General features: G+C 36.6%; 1 protein-coding gene across 1 annotated transcript in view; it reads left to right on the top strand.

Moving 5' to 3' along the window:
- Positions 1-25,465, top strand: part of BANK1 (B cell scaffold protein with ankyrin repeats 1) — a 393,466-nt gene that overhangs the window by 161,516 nt on the left and 206,485 nt on the right. Inside the window, exon 7 of the mRNA XM_072624985.1 lies at positions 23,885-24,081. Within this exon, the coding sequence (XP_072481086.1) occupies positions 23,885-24,081 (197 nt within the window). The remainder of the gene's footprint in view (positions 1-23,884; positions 24,082-25,465) is intronic.

Raw genomic sequence — 25,465 nt, forward strand, 5'->3', positions numbered from 1 at the left:
AAAATTCAATCCTTGAATTCAAGGTGCTTACACTCTACCAGGGTAGGCTTATGCAGAATACATTATAGCCAATACACTAAATTAACCATTTATTTATGCCTCAAATATTTCTGACAAATAAACAAAGACCATTGAACTGATGTTAAGTGACTAGGGTTCTACCCTCATTGTATCATAAATTTATTGTGAGCTTTGACCATTTAACTGCTCTGGGCTTCAGCTTCCTTGTCCTTACTCAAGCCAACCAACATTCACTGTGTACCAGACAGTCTTCTAAGTGATAGAGATAAAAAAAAAACCCACAAACAGAAAAGGCAAACAAAGAGTAACTACTCTCAAGTAACTTGCAGTCTAATGACGGAGGCAACATGCCAACAACTATACCAACAGGATGAACTGAAGACAATATCAGGGTAAAATTATTAGCATGAAAGGGAATAGGGAAAGACTTCAGGTCAAAGGTGGGATTTTGCCTGAAACTGGGAAGAAGCTAAGAGGCAAAGGAGAAGAGGGAGAACATTCCAGGCGTTGAGAGCCACCAGTGAAGATCCACAGAGCCAAGGGATGGAGTGTCTTATACAAAGAATACATAGGAGGCCAGTGTCACTGGGTAACAGTGTATGTGAAGGGAATAAGGCATAAGAATATGGGAAAGGTAGGAAGGGACTAGGTTATGACCAAACAGAGTAATTTATATTGGATCCGAAGATAATAAGGACACACGGGCATTTTTAAAATAAGGGAGGGGCATGGTCAGACTAGGAAGAGCATTTTGATAGTTGAGTGGATCACAGAAAACCTTCTCTAACCTCTCTTAATTCCAGTACCTTCCTTCTGCTAATCATTTCCCTTTTATACTATATTTAGTTTGATTTGTACATATCTGTTTGCATGTCATGTTTCCCATTAGACTTCAAGCTTCTTGAGAACAAGACTGTCTTTTGCCTCTTTTTGTATTCCCAGAACTTAGGACCATTCCTACCATGCAGTAGACACTTAATAAATGTTCATTGAATTAAATTGTTTGAAGCAAGGAGAGTAATCATCAAGGCTATTGCAATATGTGACTTCACACGTATAATCAGTATCAAGTTGCTTTCTTTTTCAAGGAGGAAGTGATGGGAGAGAGGGAGAGAATTTGGGACCCAAAATTTTAAAAGAGTCATTGTTAAAAAAAATTACATGTAATTGGGAAATATTTAATGAAATGAATAAAAATAATTTTTAAAAGGCACTTTCAATAGTCTATCCATGAATTGATGAGGGAATTTACCAGAGTGGTGACAGTGTCAGAGGAGAAATATTATCAATGTGTAATGGGCAGGACTTGTCAATTGATTAGATATGGGAGGGGGAGGGAGAGAAGTGACACAGGGAAGTGCAAAAACGACTGAGGAGTACATAAAACGAGGCTGTTGGGCGAATAGTTTTCTAAGATTTTTTTTCAATTCCCAAGTTTTATAGTTCATTTGATTACAATCTATGCCAGTTAGCCATATAGTTGCAAATACCATACTTTCCATTGTGCTGACAATAAAAAATTTAATGATTTAACCGCTGCTTATCAGGCTATGAATAGTATAATCCCAGGTTAATTCAATATGAGGATGATTTTACGTGGCATGATTTCCCACAAGAAATTAAATAGACCATAGCATTTAGAATCTTTTGTTAAGAAATTCTCATTTGAATATTGAATGGAGGAATATAATTAATGAAAAAAACACATTTATTAAAACCTTCCTATATACACGGTATTGTGATAAGCATTGGGGAAACCACATTAAAAAAATAAATAGTCCTTTCCATCAAAGAACTTATATCCTAATAGGCAAATACATCACATATAGGGAAGCTATGGCCAGAAAAGACATTTTGGACCTAGAGAATCACAGAGATGTTGAGTTGATCTATAGGGTGGTTAATTGTCATACCCTCTCCAAAAGCAATAGAACTTTTTGGTTTGATTACTGTGCTCTAAGCATGAAGTTCAGAACATAAAGGGGGATATATGCACAGAAAGACAAATAGATGGCAAGATGGCTTATGATGATGACTGATTACAATGTGAAGGTAAAGTATGATCTGTGACCTGGGGCACTAACAGAAGCGGACACACCAATATACAGTGTTCTATATAAACTAGTTTTCACTTAGTCACCAATATGGCTGAGCATTCAAGTGGGAAGTCCAAAGATTCAAAGATGAGTAAGTTAATTTCTCTAGGTATTGGAGCATGAATTGTAGTGGGTCCACTGCAGAAGACTGATTCTGAGGTTTCTGGGGTCCAGGGAGGGATAAGTGGAATAAGGAGTTAGACACATATTTTGTTTGCGAAAAATAGAATTTTTAAGTATCATAAGAGCTGGGCATTATTTGTTGAGAATATCAGAATTTTCTCTGGCAGTTACAAGAAGCTCTGATTAAATCCCCCATATCAGTGCTGCCCTAGGACATTAGGTTGTAAATGCAAAGTAGATAGGTAGAAGCAGAGAAGCTAACAAAAAAGAATGAAGGAAGAAGCAAGTGCAAGGGTTGAAGTTGGCTTCATGGTCATCACAGAATTGGTAACTCTAGGTTAGAATGAATAAAAGAAACTATGCTCTAAAAGTCACATTTTTTATTGTTGTTCAGTCATTCCAGGCATGCCCATCTCTTTGACCTCTGCTGTACTTTTTCTACTGAGTTGTAAGTGCCATCACTGATTGGTTATCAAGAAAGAAATTCTGGGATGTCACAGCATTATTGAAATAGTTGACCACATGTTTCAAGCTGCAAATATCAAAACAGCAAGAGAAAGCTGGACACTTTGGTCCTTCCATTTATATCCTTCCTCTTCATTGATCCTAATAGAATTTCTAAACTAGTTTGAAAAGTCTTCCAAAACTACAGAAAGTGAAAGGGAATATAATAAACAGAGCTCCATCCCAAAGATGCATAGTGCTGTTGTACAATGATGGACGATTATTCAAGCTTTAAAAAAAAAGATCTTGGAATGCTTTGTAATTTCCTTCTGCAGCTCATTTTGTTACAGATGAAAAACTGAGGCAAACAGGGTTAAGTGACTTGCCTTGGTCACATGTCTAATGTGGGTGAGACCATATTTGAACTCAGGTCTTCCAAACTCCAGGTCCTACTCCTCTATCCGTAGCACTCCCCAGCTACCCTAAAAGCTACAAAGATATAACTAAAACAAGAAAACATAGAATCCGAGGGGTAGGAAAAGCAAGCAGCAAAATACAGAATCTGGCCCTGGGCAAGAACGCTTGACAGAAGGTGGGTAGAAAGAGTTGAAGAAGTAGGTATCACCATGAAGCTCAAATATACTTTGATAATTGAAGCAATCTGCTGCCTTAGCTCTAGAAGACTTTATGCCTCTGCTGTCCAGCCCAGGAAGCCTGGAGAAGAATGAAGTAGGAATCAACTGAGGTGAAGAATGGGGAGTGAGGAGTAGGCACCATTCCTAGATCAGGAAGTTCCCCCAAAAAGATGTTGAGACCTGAACAAAAAGTACCTTAACCATAACACATGGTAGTTGTCCTTGAATGCAAAAACGTAAAATGTAAAAATGAATTTCTGAATGCTCATTACACTCACTGATCAAACTGAACCTCATTAATTCCATGAGAATACAATGTGAAATGTGCCTATTTGGTCTAAATATTGTTTCTAAAAGAGGCATTCCTCAAGGTGTTCTGAGTACCTTGTGTTTCTTAAGAAAATTAATTAAGACCCTTCACTTTTGGTCCTTTAGGAAGAAATGCATTAATTGCTAGTTGAGCTTTTTCTTAGCCAGAAAGTACTAACATGCATATTTTGAAATGTGTGAGCTACAAATAATATTCAAATTACTTCCCCCCACAACTCCCATTCATTAAAAGATTTAAACAAGAAGAAATTTGAGTCATAATAAATTAATCTGAGTGTGGTGAGGGAGGGGAGCACAAATATCTATGTCGTATGACAGGACATTGCTGGCTTGTGGTGCATGAATGGACAGCCCCATTTTCTATCCCCATTATTGAGAACCAAAATTTAGTTTTCAAGTTAACAGGTATGCTTTGCTTCTTTGTGATGAATGTCACTTTGGAGCCAGAGTTCTTCTCAAAGATATTTCCAGTACAACAGTGCAGATTGCATTTGTTCCTAAAAAGGTTTAGAAATATGTGTTGGGCTAGAGCGTTACCACCATTGGAGGTTACTAAAGGTTCAAGTAGATCTCTGTCTCTCTCTCCCTCTCTCTCTCTCACACACACACATGCACACACACACGCACACACATGCACACACACACACACACACACACACACACACACACACACACACACCTTTGTCTCCTTGCTACTTATAGATCTCTGTTCTTGGTATCATTTCCATTGGCCCAATTAATATTCTTTCATGTGGTTCATACGATAGCTAAAATAAAACTAATGTGACCTTTAAGCTGCTTGTTCATTTTATCTTTCATGTTAATAACTCTCCTTTCAATGTGCATAAAAGGAGAATCTTTAGGATTATGTTATCCCCTCAAAAATGTCAGTGGTACATTAAAATATTTTCTCTGTAATTAAGCTGCCTAAACATTTCAGTGCTACATTATTTTTTAAAATGTGTATTATTAACATTATAAATATTTTGATGTTATATTTTCTTTTCCATACCAGGAAACATTTGCTTCTATTTTGAGCCCTGGCAAAAATAATTCCAAGCCAAGTGTGTTTTCTTCACTCCACATCTACTCTTTGGTTATAGAATACAATTGTAAAATCAGTATACAATAATTTATTGGCTCTTGTGGGACTAGGAGTCAGAAAGACATGAGTTCAAATCCTATCTCAAACATTCATTAATCATATGACCCTGGGCAAGTCTCTTAACCTATCTTGACCTCAGTTTTCCTAATCCATAAAATGAAAAAAATAATAGAGCCCACCTTATCTGTGAAGTAGCTAGATGGTTCAACCAGGCTGAAATCATCTTCCTGGATTCAAATCTGGCCTCAAACAGTGACCAACTGTGTGAGCTTAAGGAAGTCACTTACCCCTGTTTGCCTCAGTTTTCTCATCTGTAAAACGAGCTGGAGAAGGAAATGGTGAATCACTCCACTGTCTTTGCTAGGAAAACACCAAAAGGGGTCATGAAGAGTCAGATACAATTGAAATGATTCAACAACAACAGCATTGTAAGTCTCAAATGAGATCTCATCTATAAAGTGCTTTGCAAACTTTAAAATCCCATTTAAGTGCTAGTTGTTACTATTATTATCATCGTAAGATTATCCTAAGATTCAGAGCTGGCAAGAACCTTAGGGACCATCTACTCTGACACCCTCATTTTGAAAATAAAAAAAAATGATGCCTGGACATGGTAAGTGACTTTCTTTGAGGTCACAGCTGAAGAAAAGGACAGAGCTAGATTTGGAACTCAGGTCCTTGGACTCCACCTCTCTCTCTCTCTCTCTCTCTCTCTCTCTCTCTCTCTCTCTCTCTCTCTCTCTCTCTCTCTCTCGCTGTCTCTGTCTCTCTGTCTCTCTCTCTGTCTCTGTCTCTCTCTCTCTGTCTCTCTCTCTCTCTCTCTCTCTCTCTCTCTCTGTCCCTCTGTTTCTTTTGTCTTTGTCTCTGTGTCTCTCTCTGTCTCTGTGTGCCTCTGTTCTCTCTCTCCTCTCTCCCTTTCTCCCTCTCTCCTGGATAATGCTCCAAATCACCATATTTATTGAATATCCATTACTATGTCCAGTATTTGGAATGTCAAAGCATCCAACAACAGAGCTACTCTCTACTATTTTCCTTAAACCTTTCCATATTTATAGCACCGCACATTTAATGACAATCTGACATTCTTTGTTGGAGTGGGAAGGGGAGGAAGGAGAATATATTTTTCCAAATCCAGTAAAGTTGTTGGAGAAGGATGAGGGCTGAGTTGTTGTTATTGAGTCGTTTCAGTTGTGATCGAGTTTTCATGACCCCATTTGGGGTTTTCTTGGCAAAGATACTGGGGCAGTTTGCCATTTCTTTCCTCAGCTCATTTTAAAAATGAAGAAACTGAGGCAAATAAAAGTTTACACAGCTAGTAAGTGTCTGAGGCCACATTAGAATTCAGGAAGATGAGCATTCATAACTCCATCCAGGTCCAGCACTCTATCCACTATGCCAATTGCTGCTAACGTGTTCTAAATCTCTGCTTAAAATCATAGGATAGCTGTCATAGGTAATATTGGAATGTGACAGGACTTTCAACTACTTGTCTATCGTCATATGATCCTTTTACACATATTGCTAAGCACGTAATAGCCACTGAAGAAATATGTAATGGGAACTCATTTAAAGTGTTGTTTAATAGAGTTTGGAAAGGGTTTCAGAGACAAGCTTTCATTTAGAGAGATGCTGTTGTATTATGGAAAAATCACTGGAGGACTCTCTGATTCAGAGGACCTTGGTTCAAGGCCTGGTTCTTACTCTGACCTTAGATGAATCTTCAGTTCCATCTTTAACTAGCATTTTAAGATTTCCAAAGCCCAACAACCTAGAGAGTTAGGTACCATTATTATCTCCACTATACAGTTGAGCAAACCGAGGCAGACAGTGATTTAGTGACTTGCCTAGGGTCACATAACTAGTGAGTGTTTGAGGATAGATTTGAACTCAGGTCTTCTTGATTCCAGGCACTGCACCCTATTCATTTTACTGACTTACTTCCTCTAAATAGTGATACAAAGCTTACTTATGTGGCAAAGCTTAAAGTACTTTGTAACTATATATATATATATATATATATATATATATATATATATATATATATATATATATATATATATATATATATAATTAAGGATTGTAACAGTGTCATTGCATCATATAATCAGAGTCCGTTCCCAGTTCTGAAATTGACATAGCAAATGTTAAGACTGAGTAGCGGCTTGATAAATATTTGTTCAATGAATGAATTAATGAGTCAGTTTTCCTCTCTTCCAATTTTTCCCCCAAAGAAAGATCACTTGAGTTTCAGACTTCTAAAATAATGGCTCCTCCTTCATATAGAGATGGAATTCCTCAGGGATATCCCTACTAGTGGGTTTCGTACATGGTGTTCAGGGTACCAAAGAGGACTTCTGGCTAAAAGATAAGAAGAAAAAGAAAGATAGAAAGAAAGAAAGAAAGAAAGAAAGAAAGAAAGAAAGAAAGAAAGAAAGAAAGAAAGAAAGAAAGAAAGAAAGAAAGAAAGAAAGAAAGAAAGAAAGAAAGAAAGAAAGAAAGAAAGAAAGAAAGAAAGGAAGGAAGGAAGGAAGGAAGGAAGGAAGGAAGGAAGGAAGGAAGGAAGGAAGGAAGGAAGGAAGGAAGGAATAAGTTCTACTGCCATTGCTATAGCATCATTCTTTTGAGTTGCAAAGGATTTTTCTGTCTTTGGGAGTCTCCTACAATAATACAGATACCATTGGAAGAGGTCATGGAAGGGTTAGGAGGAGGATTGGAGAAGGTGTGCTTGCACTGAAAAGGGAAATCTTAATGATAGGAAGCAATAGAAGGATCAGAAAGACCACTCGGCCTATTTCCCAGTTCAGCTTAGGGCTGATCCTGTGTGATTCCCACCCAATCTTTTAGCCATACATTGTTTTTTCAGCTTTATGTAGGAACAGAAGGCAAAGCTGGGATTGTGTGATAGATTTCCCAGGATTTCCCATGGACTGATATTGTCCAAACAAGTTTTTTTTTTAATCACAAAATGTTCACTCTAGCTTTTTCCTTACTTTACCATATCTGGAAGTTCATCAGGGTGGGTATTCTGACTCAGTAGTACAGGCCACAATCCATTCGTGCCATTTTCATGTTTCTCTTGCTATTCATGACATTCCATAAATACTTCATAAAATGGGGATTTCTTTATTTCTTTTGTGTCCTGGACCTCTGTGGCAGTGTGGTGAGACCTATAGAACTCTTCTCAGAATAATATTTCTAAATGTACAAAAGTCATAATATTACCAAAAAAAAAATACATTGAAATGCATGATTTTTTTTGGTTCAATAACACCAGGTTGAAAGCTCCTTTTCGTAAAGTATCTATTCAATTTGCCTCATCACATATAGGGCATCCTTCTTCAATTTGGACTTGGCATAGGATAACTTTCACAATACTGGTGAAAATATTTTTTCAAGCATGAGCATCCCTGTCTTGGAAACTCTTCTTTCTCTTAACGTCGAGTATCATTGAACAACGTTGGGTATCAGAGTATGACCAAAGTTATCCTTGTAATTGTAATTACCAAACAAGCGTTTACAACATTAATAGAGACTTAAGAGGCATCTTACTCACAGATGCATTAAATAGATAGATATAGATCAAGACTTCATTTTGCTTTATCAATCAAATGCTATTTTGTAATGAATAACTAAAAAAAATCACAGGAAGATCTTTCATTTTTCATACCTTTGAGTCAACTTTGTGACAGTCTTTATGCCTCTCATCTGTAAAATATATATGAGAGGCATAAAGACTGTCACAAAGTTGACTCAAAGGTCATATACTCAAAGTATGTATGTATATATGTATGTATATATATATATATACATATATACACTTGAAATAGGAAAGTAGGCATATATATTATGTACATATATATATTGCTATATTATTTTTATATGCATTATCGAAATAGGAAAGTAGGCATGTTCATTCACGTCTGACTCTTTGTGACCCTGCAGACCATACCATCCATGAGGTTTTCTTGGCAAAGATACTGGAGTGGTTTTGTCATTTCCTTTTCCAGTGGATTAAGACCAACAGAGATTAAGTGACTTACCCAGGGTCACTTGCCTAAGCTAGTAAGTGGCTGAGGCCAGATTTGAACTCAGGAAGATTAGTCTTTGAATACGGACTCGGCACTCCATCCACTGAGATACATGTCTTCCTTCTCTGGCACATAATAGGCACTAAATAAATGCTAGATATTAATAATAATAATTTTAATAACAGCAGCAGCAATAGTATTTATCCAAAAGAGACAGCCCCCTAGGAAGGGGAATTGTGTCTTTGCCTCCTATATATAAAGTGATTGCTTGTGAGAGAATGACCCTAATTCCTAACTTTTGGAGTAAAATAAGTCTGTGTTGTTCCTAAATGCTAAAGATACTTCTGTTTGATAAAATCATAATAATAGACTTCTCCCTGAGAGTCAGCCATGCCCATGAAGGAAGTAAAAAGATAATGGCATTACTAGACACGTGAGCCAAATAGTCTGAGCTGGTATGGCCATTATGAAGATCTCATTCATTGTACGTTGGAGTAGATTCCACTGGTTTTAACATAAATCAATTACATGACCTTCGAAGCAATAGAAAATGAACTTGAATTGTGAATTTGATGATTATAATAAACTAAAAATATTTTCAGACTCATCTTCTTGGAGAATAAAAATCCCTGTGGCAATCTTTAGCCCAATGAGGTGCTCTTTTAATGTATTACAGATCAGGTTATTTTACTTTTAGTAACAAGCATAGCATTTGAGAGAGATAACAAGTATAGATTTTCCTAAGACTTTAAACTAGGGAAATATTAGTGATAAAATGAAGAGGAGCCATGTGAATTAGAATTGGGAGGTAGAGTTCATAAATACTGGTTTTAAAAGAACATGAGTAGCAAGAATTAAAATTGCAAAATAAGCCAAGTTGGCTAGGAAGTTGAAATATTTAGAATATGTATATACTGTATGGGCTTGATTTTTGAAAAAATGATTTTTTTTCCCAATTTGAAAAAATGGTCAGAAAATTTTTATTATGGAGCTTTTATGAAGTACCATTTTCCTTTCCAATTATTTTTATGTTAGGTATTTAATAAAAGCCTTTACATACACCTATCTTAAACTCATATCTGTGTATATGAATACTTGTATATGTATGTGTGCATGTATGTATATGTCTGTCTGTCTATATGTAAGTGCACATATTGGTGTAGATGTAGATGTAGATGTATGTGCATATATATGCGTATATGAAGTACATTTGTAGATGTCTATGTGTATGTATGTCTATATGTTTATGTGTAAATTGTATATGTGTATGTCTATATGTATATGTATGTGTACTTTTATTTAGTCTGAGTCTCCCTATCTCACTCATACTGGAAATACAGCAGCCAGTCACAGACTCAGTCCCAATATTGATTGTTCTAAGAACTTTTAGCTATTTTTCCAACCTGGCCTAGCTTGCTCCTCCATTGGCATCCTGACGGCCTATTAATCCCCAGAGGACCACCATGCTAGGTTTAGTGTGGAGAGCAGATCAGCTTCAGCCCTGGTTTAGATCAGAGCTCCCCAAGTCAAGCTATTGACCAGCCTCAGACTACTCAACCACAGGGTCTACAGGCATTGCCACCATTCACCGTTGATTGATTTATCAACTGATCGATTCTTTAGTAATGAGTTAATGCTATTCTGTGAGCATAATCTTGCTCGTCATTCTGCTTCTGCTGCTTACATCAACAGGCCTTGAATTTCCATATCCATTTCATTAGTCTTGAGGCTCAGAGAGGTTTCTTGAAAAAATCAGATAGACCGATCATGCATTAAGCAATAAGTGTTTTTATTACAGTATGTGTTCCTATAGCAGGGAAGGCATGAGGTCTAATGTGAGAAACTGCAAGTGGAGCATAAGGAAACATAGGCAGGGCAAAAGCTATCACTGGGTCTTGGTATCTGATATTAAATATAACAGTTTTAGTCATCAAACTGGGAGGTCACCGTGCTTTGGGTTTCATGGTCTTCTGGACAAAGCAGGGACTTCAGGATAAAGCTATGGTCTTATGAGAAGCTGCCTTTTGACGTGGCATCCTCAAGTTATTCCAGGCTCTCATCACTGCTGCCTATTTTGATGAGTGGGATGTTTAAATCCAGCTTGGATGACTCAGGCCAAGATTATGGGTTTTATAGAGTTGGCAAACCAATCTTAGTCCCTGCATTGCTTCAGGCAATATAGGCAAGAGGCCAAGTAATATCTAATGTCTGCCTCTGATTGCATAAAGTGGGATAAGTTTTCCATATATTGTTATAAATAATAAGTGTAGGTACAATCATAGTGTGGTTTATAAAAAGTGCTTGCACAAGTACAGGGGTATCAGGGAATTGAGTAGAGAGGTTCATTACCCTCCCACCTTTTGTCACCAGAGAACTCAAGACCATTTCAAGAGGAAGATTTCAGAGTTCTAGAATTTTAGAATTGTTCTCCTTTGATTTGCTGTCCTCTCTGTCTAGGTATCTTAGTAATTTAAGAGAGTTCTGCTGACTTATTTCTTTCTCCACAGTATATTCATACATTTGCATCTGAAGAGATACGTGTGTCCCCTTAAAAAACAGATCACAACCAACAGGCTTATAATTACCACCTGCCATGGCTGATGTTTTCACTGGCCCATCCAAAGAGCTGCCATATTGTCTGGCCATCTGGTGAATGAAAAGAAAAATTGATCACTATCCTTCAGTTTCCATTTCTCAAGTTCCTCTTCCATTCTTTTAGAACAAGAAGAAGTCTTAGACTGTCTGGTACAGAGCCCTCACTTTACAGATGAAGAACCTAAACCCTATTTAGAGAGGTTAAGCCCAAAGTTCCACAGGTAGAAAGTACAAATTGAACTTGAATTCAAAGAAGAGTAGAAATCTGGCTACTAAATGGTCTGTTAGCTTAAAATGACACAAAATCATCCTCAGCCTCCACCAAATTTTTATTGATTCAGTATCCCAGGCAATGTGCTATGAGTGCATATGTCTAAATTGTTTATGATGTGCATTTTGGTTGTGATTGTTTTTCCTTGAATTGATAGGCTGTTTTTTTGTTGTGTTTAAGGGACAGATCAAAACAATTAAAGTTTTGCTATGCGGAGATACCAAAGGGAGAATGGAACATGGATAACAAGAGAGAGGTACTAGGATTACCAAATGAACTCCTCAAACTAGAGCCAGGCCTAATAACTTAAGCTAGGGCTTACCCTTGACCCACTCACAACTGGAATCAATACAAGCAAACTGGAGGTGCCTACTGGTCCCTTTATCTCTTACTCCTGTCTGCCTCTATTACCCCCAATCCCCACATATACTGGAGTCAAAACTAATACAGAAAAAAACAAGAATGGGCAAGGAAGAAATTCAAACACCAGTGGCACTGTTGAATCTTCACAATGATCTTCAGGCTATTCTGGGAAGGAATCCATAGTGGTCAAGGACTCCTGGGTCTCTGCCTCAGACAGTGTCAGGCAATTCTGAGGTCAGAGCAGATACTGAATCAGCTCAGTGATCTTCTATAAGGTTCCATTTTCATCTAATATTTTCATTCTGCCATATCTTAGAGTATCTGAACTTACTGGTAAGATGATCATATGTTTCTTTGCTCCTTTTTTATTTAGGTGGATGTTCTAGACGATTCTCTTGAAAATTTTGTTTTGATTAATTCAGGTTAAATTTTCTCAGACTGTTGGAGGGATTACCTCTAGCCCTAGAGAAAGGGCTCTGGGCATCATCCCAAAGAGGTATTTCTAATGAGGTAGCTATTTAGGCATATGGGCAACTAGGTGGTTCAGTGGATAGAACACCAAGCCTGGAGTTAAGACAATTCATCTTCCTCAGTTCAAATATGGCCTCAGACACTTACAGTCTAGTGACCCTAAGTAAGTCACTTAAATCTGTTTCCCTCAGGTTCTTTATCTTTACAATGAGCTGGAAAAGGAAATGGCAAACCACTCCAATATTTTTGCCAAGAGACTGGGTCTCCCTATATCGCTCATATTGGAAATACAGTAGCCACTCACAAGCCTAATCTCAATAATTATTATCATAAGAATATTTTTCCACCCTGGGCTAGTTTGCCCCTCCTTTGTCAGCCCAAATGGGGTCACAAAAAGTTGGACATGACTAAAACAACTCATCCACAACAGAATCTTAAGAATGTGCTCACTGATCTTTAAAATTTTTGTTTGTAAAATGAGTGAATTGACATTTCTGTGAATATTTTCCCCCTAAGTCACTGGGAATCATATGATTCTTATAATCATCTTTTCAGTGACCATGGTTCTACTTTATAGGAAAATTGACATTGCCCAAGTATATGGGGAAAAAAATAGAAATGTCTCAATACCAAGGCAGGTTTCAGGCACTTCTAATAATGCAGATGTATTGAATCTTAATGAAGTGAATGAAAACCAGAGGCAGAAGTTTTTTGTTTTTGTTTTTCTTTTCTGCCCAGGACAAGTGACATGAAATGTTCAATAGAGACTTGGCTGCAGAGCAGGGTTTGCGAAGAGAGCAGGAGAGGGACAGGGAGGACCTCACCTTGGTACTGTCATTGTTGGGAGGAAGTAGAACAAGTAGAATCTCCCCTGTTGGGAAAGTTAACACTGAGGTTGAGAGGGTGGGATAGAGCAAGACCAAGGAGGACCTTGCTTGACTGATAGTGTAGGTAAAGCAAGAAGGAAGCTATCAGAGCTTCTTGTTTTAAGGAATCGTTACTGTTTTTAATCAGAAAGACAGTACGGTTCTTGAGCTGGACTCAGGAGCAGGAATTCAAGTCAAATAAACAAACATATATTAAGCACCTACTATGTGCCATTGAAAGCCAAACAAAGAATTTTCTATTTGATCCTCTAGGTAATAGGTAGCCACTGGCATGACTCAAATAGGAGGGTGACAGGGTCAGATCTGCTCTTTAGGAAGATGAGAAACTTGAGGAACTGAGATGAATCAGCAGGAAGATCTGGATTCAAATTCTACTTCTAGCTGTAGAAACCCAGCTAAGTTAGAACATGAAATGATTTTGTCAAGCTCTTTAGTTGCAGAGCAGGTACTGATCCACATTGGTAGAGATGGTTTCCTCACTGGGAGTTCCTTATATCTATGGAGTTGCCGCTAATTAAAAAAGAGCATAAAATAATAATGAGATGTAAAAGTAATGCTCTTACTTCTAAAGCGTTGAATTTTACTGCCCAAAGGCAAAGTCTCAGTTTCGGTCCTTATTCCTAAAACAGGTGCATTTCCGGTTTAGAGCAAAGCTTAACGATGAATTGATTGTAACCATTGGACTGTACCCTAAATTTGCTTAATAAGCGATTGATTCAAGGAAGAATATATCTGTGTTTGATAGTTGTCCTGCCTCAAAACAACAAAAGAAGTGGGGGGGGAGAGGACACATCAGGAATGCTTAAGTGAAAAATATCCACTTATCTCTGTGTCATTAGGGACTCAATTACTAATGGGAAAAGAGAAAGGAAAGGGTTGCAGACACAAATGCTAAAAGTACAAGTAGATTTCCTTGTAAATTTCCTAAAGTCATAAGTAACGCCTCTGTCTTTTTAACTCAATTTGACATTGTGAGGGTATACCCCAGGTTACAGGCTAGCAGTGTTTGGCATTTTCCTCACCTTCTGTTTCTGTGAGATAACACTGATGTCTCTTCCTGATACAGAGGGACACAACTCTACATCAGAGTAGCCAAAAGCTAGGGACAGTGTGATTCTTTTAAGACTCATACTGAGTCAACAATTTACCAATCAGTTATAACTGAGCAAACATCTTTTATTAAATTATTCCATTGATAAGTAAGCAAAAAATGAAAAACATTATTATGATAATAATTAAGACACTGTGACAGAAATAGCTTTGCTCAAAGTCTACATGAATATTTTAAAATGTATTTAATTTGTTGCTCTGCCTAATTGATATGGGGTAATCTGTCTTCTTAACTCTATGTATAGCTGATTGTCTACTATCATTGAAATACTTCATTTCTTGATCAATCATTCATTCATTCAAAAAACTTTTGGGTGCTCTTGTTTTGGTGTTCACTGATTAAGAAGATCCTGAATGGATGTATTAGAGGAGAACAATTGATTTTCACAATTGATATTCAACAATGGACCACATCTTTATTGGTTCTTATGTGATACTGTTGTCCATTTGAATTTTTGGATGATTATGAAAATGTATTTCATTTGATATAATGAAATTTCACCTTAAAAGCTCTTTCACAATACGATGTCTCCATCCCTATCTATCAAGATTGTTCAAAATTTGTTAGAAAGCATAACAATAAAAGTAACTGTTCAGTGATTTTCTGATAAAAAACATAAGGTAAGGCATAATATAGGAAGTTATATGCACACCAAGTCTATTTGCCACCATGGTGGAGATGTTACATACTGTCAAGATCAAAGAATTCCTTGTGGATGGTGAGGTTTCCCCTATGTTTCTCTTTACATATGAATTGAATTGAATCAATTCCTAGAACACTGCAAAGCCTCCTAGAAGAGATCAGTAATCACTCAAAGAAATTTTTGCCCATTAATCCATATAGGAAACACCAAGTAGATGAAGAATATCTATTACTAAGATTTTAAAATGCATTTGAATACATCCTATTGATTTTGTTCAATAGTAGGTATTTCTGAGAAAGCTAATACAGATTTCGCAATAGACTACTCTCCCAAAACCAGGAGAATACCAGGAGAACATGGACAAGAGGTCTTACAGCATGCATGTCTTTGTTGAGATTTACATTATAAGAATTTCTGCATTTTTGTACCCACAGATCCATTTGAGCGTATTACAGTTTTCAAAAGAATGTTGAATTTGGAATGAGGGTTTGGGCTCAAATTCTGCCTCTAATAGTTATTGATTGGCTTGTATTTGAAAAGCCACTTAAACTTGTGGGATCTCAGTTGCTTCATATTTAGAATGAGGGAATTAGACTTTGCCATGGGCTTTGATATCTAAAATATTTTTCATTATTTTCCTCAAGGAAGTGTGGCTGTCACACCTATAGGGGCAGATGCCAGTCTGCATCTTTATAGGGGTGGCTTCTAGAGATAATGGGTGATTAAATAAAATATTAAAAAATCAGGCTAATGAGTTTTATCTCAATCTGTTAACAATGGAGAGTCACTGAAGGAAGGCACATGGCCACATCTATGTATTATTTTAGTAGCTGTGTGAAGGATGTATTATACAAAATGTGCAGTGAGATCAGTTGGTAAGTGAGTGGTCTAGCCAATATTTTGCTTTTTTTATTAAATCGTTGTGGAGGGAAATAAGAGAATAAGCTTAGTAACACCTACTATGTTCCAGGGACTGTAATAAGCACTTTTATTCAAATATTACCTCATTCGGTCCCCACAATAACTGGGAGCTAGGTACTATTATTATCCACATTGTACAGTTGAGAAAGCTGAGGCATAAGAGATTCAGTGAGTTGCTCAGAGTCACACAGCTATTAAGCATATGAGGCTGGATTTGAAATGATGCTTTCCTGCCTCCAAGCCCAAAGCTCTATACCACCCATTATTTTTCATTTAGAGAAGCCAATGAAAAACTCAAAATGAGCTTTTTAAGCAGCTAATTGTTAGACTTTGTATTTATTTTGGCAAACTATTAAGCCACAAATATGTTTCATGTTAAAATATTGTCACCAGTGCTATGCTGTTAGAGTATTTTAAAGTTTTTTGTGTTTCTATTTTCCACCATCCCAACTTTGTACTGGCATAAAAGTAGTCATGGGGACCAACAAAGTTGTTCTAGGCACAGTGTAGAGTATATAAGAACTACTGTGTTAGACCAATTAAGTCAGGTTAAGACTAATTTTGTTCAATAATTTTTCAGTTGTGTCTGACTCTTAGTGATCTCATTTGAGGTTTTCTCAGGAAAGATACTGGAGAGGTTTGCCATTTCCTTCTCCAACTTATTTTGCAGATGAGGAAACTGAGGTTAATAGGAGGACACACAACTTGTAAGTATCTGAGGTCAGATTTGAACTGAGGAAGAGAAGTCTTCCTGATTGCAGACGCAGCATTCCATCCACTGCACCATCTAGCTGCCCAACTATTAGTGCTCTTAAATAGAAGATGTAAGTACTCTAAAAATTGTAAAACACTTCAAGTCTTACAGAGTTCCTGTCTGCATTACTGAACCCTATTCGTACTACAACAAATGCTTCAAGGCACTGAATCTCACAGAGTTGTCATGACTTAACCATGGTCAAAAAATCTCTGATTAAACTCATGACCCTGCTGCTTCAGAGGCGTTTACCCCTTTACTGTGTTTGTGGAGATGTGAAATATATATGAATGAAGAGGATTTGTATAAAAATGCATTTGGGATACATTTTGTTCCTGCCTAGGCAATCTTCTGGTGATTGTAGGAACTGACATTCCATCCTCTCAAGGCAGAAAATTTCCTCCATGCCTCAGATACCCACAGATGACCAGACAGATTTTCCGACATGCTGCATAGGACTGAAGTACAAGACTCCCTTTTTAGCTTTTTTTCCATTCTCAGTATCATGTTTTTTCTGTTTGAAACCCACTTTTAATGGTAATAGACTTGGGAGAGACAAACTTGCTGCTAGAGTCACCAAAAGCACAGAAGAGTAGATGGGAGCCATATCATCTAGAGTTACACCTATCTCTCTGAAACCCAAGGGCATCTTATACAAAGTTCACTTACACTAGTAAGGTAAAAAAGTGCTAATTAAAACGCAGAAGATTTTGACCAATTCTTCCGCCAACTAGAGCTATTAGACTCAAGGCAGGGAACCTGAGTTCAAATTCTGGCTCTGACTCATATTCTAGGCTCAAATTCTGTGTTGTGTAACCTTAAATATCCTTTCAACCTTCTAAGATTGTTTCCTCAGCTATAAAATGGAATCTTATGATCATAAAGGTAGAGCTTGAAAAGACCTGAGATACCATCTGGTCCGACACTTTAATTTTACAGACGATGAAACAGATGCAGAAAAGTTGTGACTTTCAATTGATAAGTTGATGAAATGGGATTTGAATCCAGAAACTCTGACTCCAGAAGCACTCTTCTTTCCACTGTACCATAATCTTCCCAATTGCTTATGTCAATGGGGTTTTTATAAGGCTTGTAACCAGAGATACATTTTCAGAAGGAGATTCAAAAATTAGATTGGTCCAAAGGAAGGCAAACAGAATGATGAGGGCTTCTAGGAACTTTATCATCAACAACAATTTTAGAAATTTGGAAATCCTTCATCTGGAAAAGAGATAAATGGAAGACATGAAATTGATCTTGAAATATTCAAAGCATTATTGAAAAGATAATAAGATTTTAGAATTGTAAAGGGATCACCTTTCTCTCTGTGTTCATCTAGCCCAACTCAATTTATAAGCAATGAAACTCCAGTTTCATTTACTGGAGTTTTGACTTGATCGATGTACACAAGTGAGAAAGCCAGCAGTCAGGTCCAGGTATGCAAATACCAAATACAGTTTTCTTACTATAAAACCCTAATATTTCATCTCAGGGACTAGAAATAGAATCAATGGGTAGAATTTACAAGGAGAAAGATTTGAACTCAGCATAAAAAACTATTTTTTATTGGGATATTAGATATGAACTATCTTTATAGAACTATCTTTAACTTAGACTTACGTGTTTATACTGAGAGATTAAGTGATTTGCCCAGGGTCACAAAGCCAGTATGTGTTAGAAGAATTTACTCATCAGTAGATCTCTGGGAATTTTCTTCTTTAGTGTAAGCAGAATAGCTCAAAATTATTTCCATATCGTATTTCTGCCTCCTGATTCCAATATCCCATTGATTAAGACCACCATTGACAACATCTTGGATATTGGTAGGTATAGCAGAACCATCCTTTTATCATCCAAGTTGCAAGAGTAAAGGAACAGTAAATGATTTCTAAACTTTGGCCTTAGAAAGGCTTTTTTGTTCTGGGCTCTGGTACCTAATGCTTACTTTGGGAAATAAAATAATCAAATCTAGTTTGAGCCCTACCAAGCCCTCTATCATCTCTCCCCATGAATCACTTGGCAATCCTCTCTCTGACTACACTAAACAAGTTATGTATGAAAAAGATCAGTACCACACTGACAGAGTTACAACCATGGCATATTTACAATTTTAGCCATAATGGATAGAGGGCAGCAGTGGGTAGAGGGTTGGCATTAGAGGGCTGGATTCACATCACACTTCTGCAGTCTACGAGCTATGTTGCCATGAGCACTGCACCTCTAAGACTATAAGTTACTCATGAGTTATCATCTGTATTAATGAAGAAAGTTTCCACACTGGAAATTCCCCTATACCACTGAACTCACAGGTCTAGATCACCATCCCTCTTCACCTCCACCATGGTCTTACATGAAGCTAGGTGGTACAGTGATTTAGAACACTCAGCCTGGATTCAGGAAGACTTGAGTTCAAATATGGTCTCAGACACTAGTTATGTGACCCTGGGTAAAAGTAACTTAACCTCTGTCAAGTCTATTCCTTCAGTTTCCTAAAATGTGAAATGGAGATCAAAATAGAACCTACCTCAAAATGAGATAATATTTGTAAAGCACTTTGCACATAGTAGGTGCTGGCACGGTAGTGTCTGTCTGGCATGTAGTAGGTGCTTAATAAATATTTGCGCCCTTTATCCCACCCCCTTTGAGTAATCTTACAGCTTCTCCCAAATTAACTTTTAATGACACAAGAAAGTAACATATCAGTCCTGAGGTTAAGAGGTATTAGAAAGGACCAAACTAAGACAGATATAATCTGGAAACTAGATAGTTTTGTAGATAGTCTAGAAGGTGCCAGAAGAAGGTAAAGGTAGGATGCCTGGTCAAGTGGAAGAAACAAAGTATCAGTATGGTGTGTGTGAAGTATAAAAAATTCAAGAGACGTAATTTCTGGGTAATCAATCATTTTATTAATTATACTAATTGATAATTAATAAAAAGGGGTCAGTGGTGCTTTATGCCCTTGGAAAAGTGGGTATTCCTGAGGGTAGAAATCAACTCTGATTGGTTAAAAAGTCATGAGAAAATGAACAGTATAATGAGAGGTGGGTTTATTCTAATGAGAGTCTGGGAGAACATAGCTGATCACTTAAGTCTTGGTCAAAGAGACATCTATACCCGTATCACTCCATCTAGGTAAATCTAAGCAAAAGGAGGCAATCCACTTCTACCCAGAACTTTCTGACTAAAAAAACAACAGCCTGGAACCAATTCACCTGAACTAAAAATTATTTACCTTGTAATGAGATCTGAGTTTTCCCGTGGGACTCGTCTGCCCAAGATTTCATTTTATCATTAGCCCTGTCTTTCAAAGGCTGGATAACCTACAGAGGTTGATTTCTAAATGAGGAAAAGGGAGGGGGGAAAACTTTAGTCCTAATTCAATAACTGGCTATTAATATAGTAGAGAAATAATCATTTCATTCATGTGAGAGAAGACATTAGGTACCAGGCAGTAGGTAACAAGAACAATCTGTAGGGACGGCTCAAAAAATAGTGGCATATGTTGGCTAAAACCCTGGCTTGGAGTAAAAAAAACGTAGGCTCATAGCCTGCATCTTCAAAGCATTAGTTGTAAGCATAGAAATGTCACTTAATCTATATGTGCCATGGGCAGGTAACTCTCTAAGACAGAGGTTTTAATCACCAATTTCAGAAGTTCTATGAATTTTGATAGGAAAAATATACATTTTTATTTCAGTATAACTGGTATGTTTTGCAAATCTATATGTTTTATTTTATGAATTTATTTAACTTATTCTGAGGAGCCATGGGTTCCGTCACCCTGCCAAAGGAGTTCATGATATAAAATATTAAATACCCTCTGGATCTAAGATTATAACTTACTTGACGTAGTGCCAATCTACAATAGTGGAGGGAGTTTCCAAATAAGGTCATTCTCTAATTAATGAAAACATGGGATCACAGATTAAGAGCCAGAGGAAACATTAAAAGTTATCTCATTCTGAGGAATTGAAACCAGGAGATGTTGAATGACTTGCCCAGGGTAAAAGAGAAGCAGAATCAGGATTTAAACCACTGTCCACCTACTCCATACCCTGCACTCTTTACAGGCAGCCCACAAGTCTTGACAAAGAATAAAATCTGAGGTTAGTATGGAATCTTGGAATAGGTTTTGAACTTGTGTTTAAATTCTGTCTCATCATATACTAGTGGTGGCCATGGGTCACTCGACATCTCAAAAACTATACCTTTTACCTAGCAATAAGATCACTAGGTTTACTTCCAAAGGTGACTGAGAAAAAAAGAAAAGAACCTATATGTTCTAAAATATTTATGGCAGTTCTATTTGTAGTGGCAAAGAACTGGAAATTGCAGGGAAGTCCCTCAATGAGGAATGGCTGAAAAGTTATGGTATATGATTTTGATGGAATACTACTGTGCTACAGGAATGATAAATTCAATGATTTTAGAAAAACATGGAAAAACTTGCATGAAATAATGAAGAGCGAAATGAGCAGAACAAGAGAAAATTGTATATAGTGACAGTAATATTGTTTTAAGAATGGCTGAGTGATGATATTATTTTGACTAATATAAATACCCAAATTAGCTACAAGGAACATATGAAGAAAGGCACTATCTGCATCCAGAGGAATAACTGAGAAAAAGGAATATGTATAGAATAATTTTATTTATATATGCATGTATATACATACATGTGTATGTGTGTCTATGTATATAGACATACATATTCATATATACATGTGTGTATACATACACACCTATCTGTGTCTAATGGTAGCCATCTTTGAGGTGCAAGGGATGGATGGGGAAGGGAGGAGAGGAAAACAAGTAAAAAAGGAAATTTACATAACATTATTACATAGTTTAAAAGAATAGCAAATTGTACATAATAGATTGCAGTTTCATGTGCAATCATTTTTTCTTATCCTATTTTATGCTTGTTTTACTGTGTTTTATTCCATAAATTAAAAATAAAATAATGCTTTAAATATTCATCTTCTTTATCTGTAAAATTGAGTTAATAACTCATGCTCCCTATTTCACAGGCTATTTTAAGGAAAACATGTTATACACCTTATAATGCTATACAAATATCAGGGTAATTTTTTGTTATTGTTGTTTTGCTTTATAGATTGGAACAAGAAAAAATGATTATGCAATAATTTAAGTCAACAAGCATTTATTTTAACATTTAAAATTGGAAGCTTTTGTTTGGCCTGGGAACAGCCTAGTGATTGAATATCTCAAATTATGTCTCCTCTTTACTTGTAAACTTTTCTGTGGCATCTTTCTTATTCTGTCATTTATTTGAGTGCTGTCAACTAAGAGATAAAATAAGCCTAGGAAGGTCAAGAATTTTAATACATTTTCCAGGCTAACTGGTTTTGGGTTTGGGTTTTTTTTTTCGCTATAAACCTTTCTTTTGAATTAAAATTCTCCTGGGATGAGAGGAATTAGCTGTCACTGTGATGCCTTTGTCCCCAACTTGCCTTGTCTTTATGTTGCTTACCTCTGTTTATGCTGAGAATATATCTATTAAAATAAACTTCTGTATGATTTCCATAATTTTTTCAGGTTATTGTGAAAACATGACATCATAACTGTCATCTTTGTCATTGGGGAAATAGTTGAGCTATTTGTCCCTTAATGGTTTTGAATAATTTACAAGTAACTATGAAGTTCCAAGTTGAGAACAGGAGTAAGAGAATTACTAAAGTCCCCTAGAAACTATCCATCCAGAAGCCAGAGACCAGAGAAAGTTGTCTATAATTTCTAATGTTGTGTTTTCTACTGATTTATTTGGTTGGTTTGCTGGGGGTTTTTTCTGTGTTAAAGTTTTACACAATATAGGGAAATAATACATATATTCTCACTAGGAAATTTTGTTCTATTGACCTTCAGAATGAAGAAAAAATTTAAGACCTTATCCATAAACTTAGAGATTTTTATTTCTCGGGGTTCCGCTAAGTTCTCTGTACATTCTGGAGACATGATGATCAGTTTTTGAAACTCTCCAAGTAGAGTAGAAGTGGTAGTCATAACCATAAAGTTAACTTATCCATTATCTGACTCCCCCAAGTACAAATTGCTAATGGGGGTCGGTTCATTTAGTGTAGTAAATAAAAACAGAGGAATAAGATTTCTCTTTTTAAGCATGGCAGATCATTATAAAACTAGCAAATAATTCTAGTTAGAATTACTGGTTCTGTTCAAGGTTCAATTCAACTGTCATCACTATGACACAGGAACTTTTCTAGACTTCCTAGTAATTCCTTCTCTTCCTACCACCCATATTATTTTCCATTTAATTATCTGTGTATATGTTGGCTGTCCAGCAAAATGTCAGCTCCTTAAGGTCAGAGACATTGTTTTCTTTGTCTCCTCGGTATGTGGCTCAGTACCTGACACATTTTTTAAACTGGATCTGAGATTTCTTTAGTGTAGGGAGCTGTTGGTAATTAAAAGAAAGCTTTGAAAGACCAATATAAAGAACACTGTCTATATTGGCATTCTCATTTCTACATGAAACCAGTTGCAAAGAAAAGGAGGGATGACTCAGATTCTCTTTGGAGGGATGACTAGAGGAGCTGGTTTAACTGACTTGCTGCCATGGGAGAATGGGGCAGAGACATTCACTGTGAGACTCTGAAGCACATGACTATACGTATATAATGTATATGTGTGTGTAATATTTGTTCAATTTAACTATGTCAAACTAGAGAGTTGAAAAATAAATCTTTTGAAAACACACACACAGAGATGCATATCCACCCATGTTCCTATGTATTTTTGCATATATTTATTTTTGGACCAAGTGTGTGATTTCATTTGCATAAGAAACTCCGGGTGAGGAAATTCCTACCAAAGCAAGTCTGTACCTTCTCTGCCTCTTATATCCTTAGAAAGTTGATTGGGGGGCACTGTGAATTTAAGTGACTTTCCCAGGATCATATCAGTAGTTTGTGCCAGAGCCCAGGATCCAAAACAGAGTCCCCTTGTTGTTGAAGCTAGCTCTTGATCCACTACTCCACCCTGCCCCTCATCTAAGTGATATATGAATTTCTAATAGTGTTAAATTGCTTTGCTTTTCTATGTTTACAGATACACAATTTCCAGAACTTCCCTCCCTTCTCCATTGTGCTGCAAAGTTTGGCTTAAAGAATTTGGCTGTCCATTTACTTCAATGTTCAGGTGCAACTTGGGCATTGAAAGCTAAAAACATAGAAGGAGCAGACCCCGCACTGATCGCTGAAAGTCAAGGTCATGAGGAGCTCAAGAGAATCCTCGAAGAATTTTCAGTGAGTTACAAATGGGCCCAAATACTGTATATGTGTTTGCATGTTGTCCTTACAAGAAAACATTGCTATTCCTCTATCATCAGTAGAACTTTGAATTATTTTCCATAAAAGTGATTAGTTCAGCTGATCAGTCCACACTTTCCCATTTTCTATTCCACATTTAACCAAATACTTTTGTCAGACAAGTTTAGGAATACAGTAAATTTTTAAACTTTAATATCACAGTATTAAAAAAGAAACACTTTGAGTTTTCTGCATGTTGTGTATCCTACTTGTTAGTGGTAACAAAATTAATCCAGTATTGGTTAGCATTTGCCTACTATAAATTGTTGCTGGATTAGGACAAATGACTAGAATATATATAAAGCAAAATATAATAAAAAGTTTTTTAATTTAACATGTAAAAAGAAATTAGCTAATTATTTAAAAAGAAAGACATGACAGTTAACAAAGAATTAATTGATGCTGCTTCTTCTGTGATTGTTTCTAATGATCTCCTATCTAAGATGCAGTCTGCAGTCAGCCTCAGTCTATACCCAACCCATCCTTTTTAATAGACAATATAGAAATAGTGTCACGAAGAGAAAGAAGAGAAATTTTAAAAGGTTGGTTTACTCTGCAAGATGAAATTTCTGAAATGTAAATACATTCTCAAACCCAACTGTGTGAAATATTAAACTTTACTTCCAGATTAGTCTTCATTTTACCAATAAACTAGTGGGAGGCAATTGACATGTCACAGAGGACTTGTTTTCTTCAAAGTTCTTCAACTTCAACCCTAAAAAAAATAAGAAATTATGTGTCAGACATAGAGTGATTAAATCCAAATCCATAACAAGAAAACTGAAAGATCTTACTGCATAAAGTAAAAAAAGTTCATGAAATAATATCTGAAAACTGAAATACTTAAAAACCCCCTCTGTGTCCCCATGTCCTAACTGACTGTGTATAGTAGCTACACCAGCCCCTAGGAAACTCACAGCCTTGTGCTTCACAGTCTGGCGGTGGATGTCCCTGCCCCATTTCCCAGTGACAACAAACCAACTACAACCACTCCTTTGTAGCTTCTCCAAGGAGAATCTTTGAGTCATCCTTTCATTTCTCTGCAACTGGTTTCATGTTAATGAGAATGACAGTATCGGTAAGGTTGTTGGGTTCTGTTTCTTAATATTGGTCAATGGTGAAAGCTTTAACATACTAACAGCTAAATTAATGCCTATACCCTATTTGATTCTTAGTATCTTTTATCCCTTATCTGCCACTCCATTAACATCACTTCAGAAGTTGAAAAAAGGTTTCTGTCCAGGACAATAGTCATTTCATAGTTTCACTGATTTCATGTATCACCATGATCAGAAGAGTGGTGGATATTCTGTTGATAACC

Source organism: Notamacropus eugenii, chromosome 7, assembly GCF_028372415.1.
Source record: "Notamacropus eugenii isolate mMacEug1 chromosome 7, mMacEug1.pri_v2, whole genome shotgun sequence".
Taxonomy (NCBI): Eukaryota; Metazoa; Chordata; class Mammalia; order Diprotodontia; family Macropodidae; genus Notamacropus; species Notamacropus eugenii.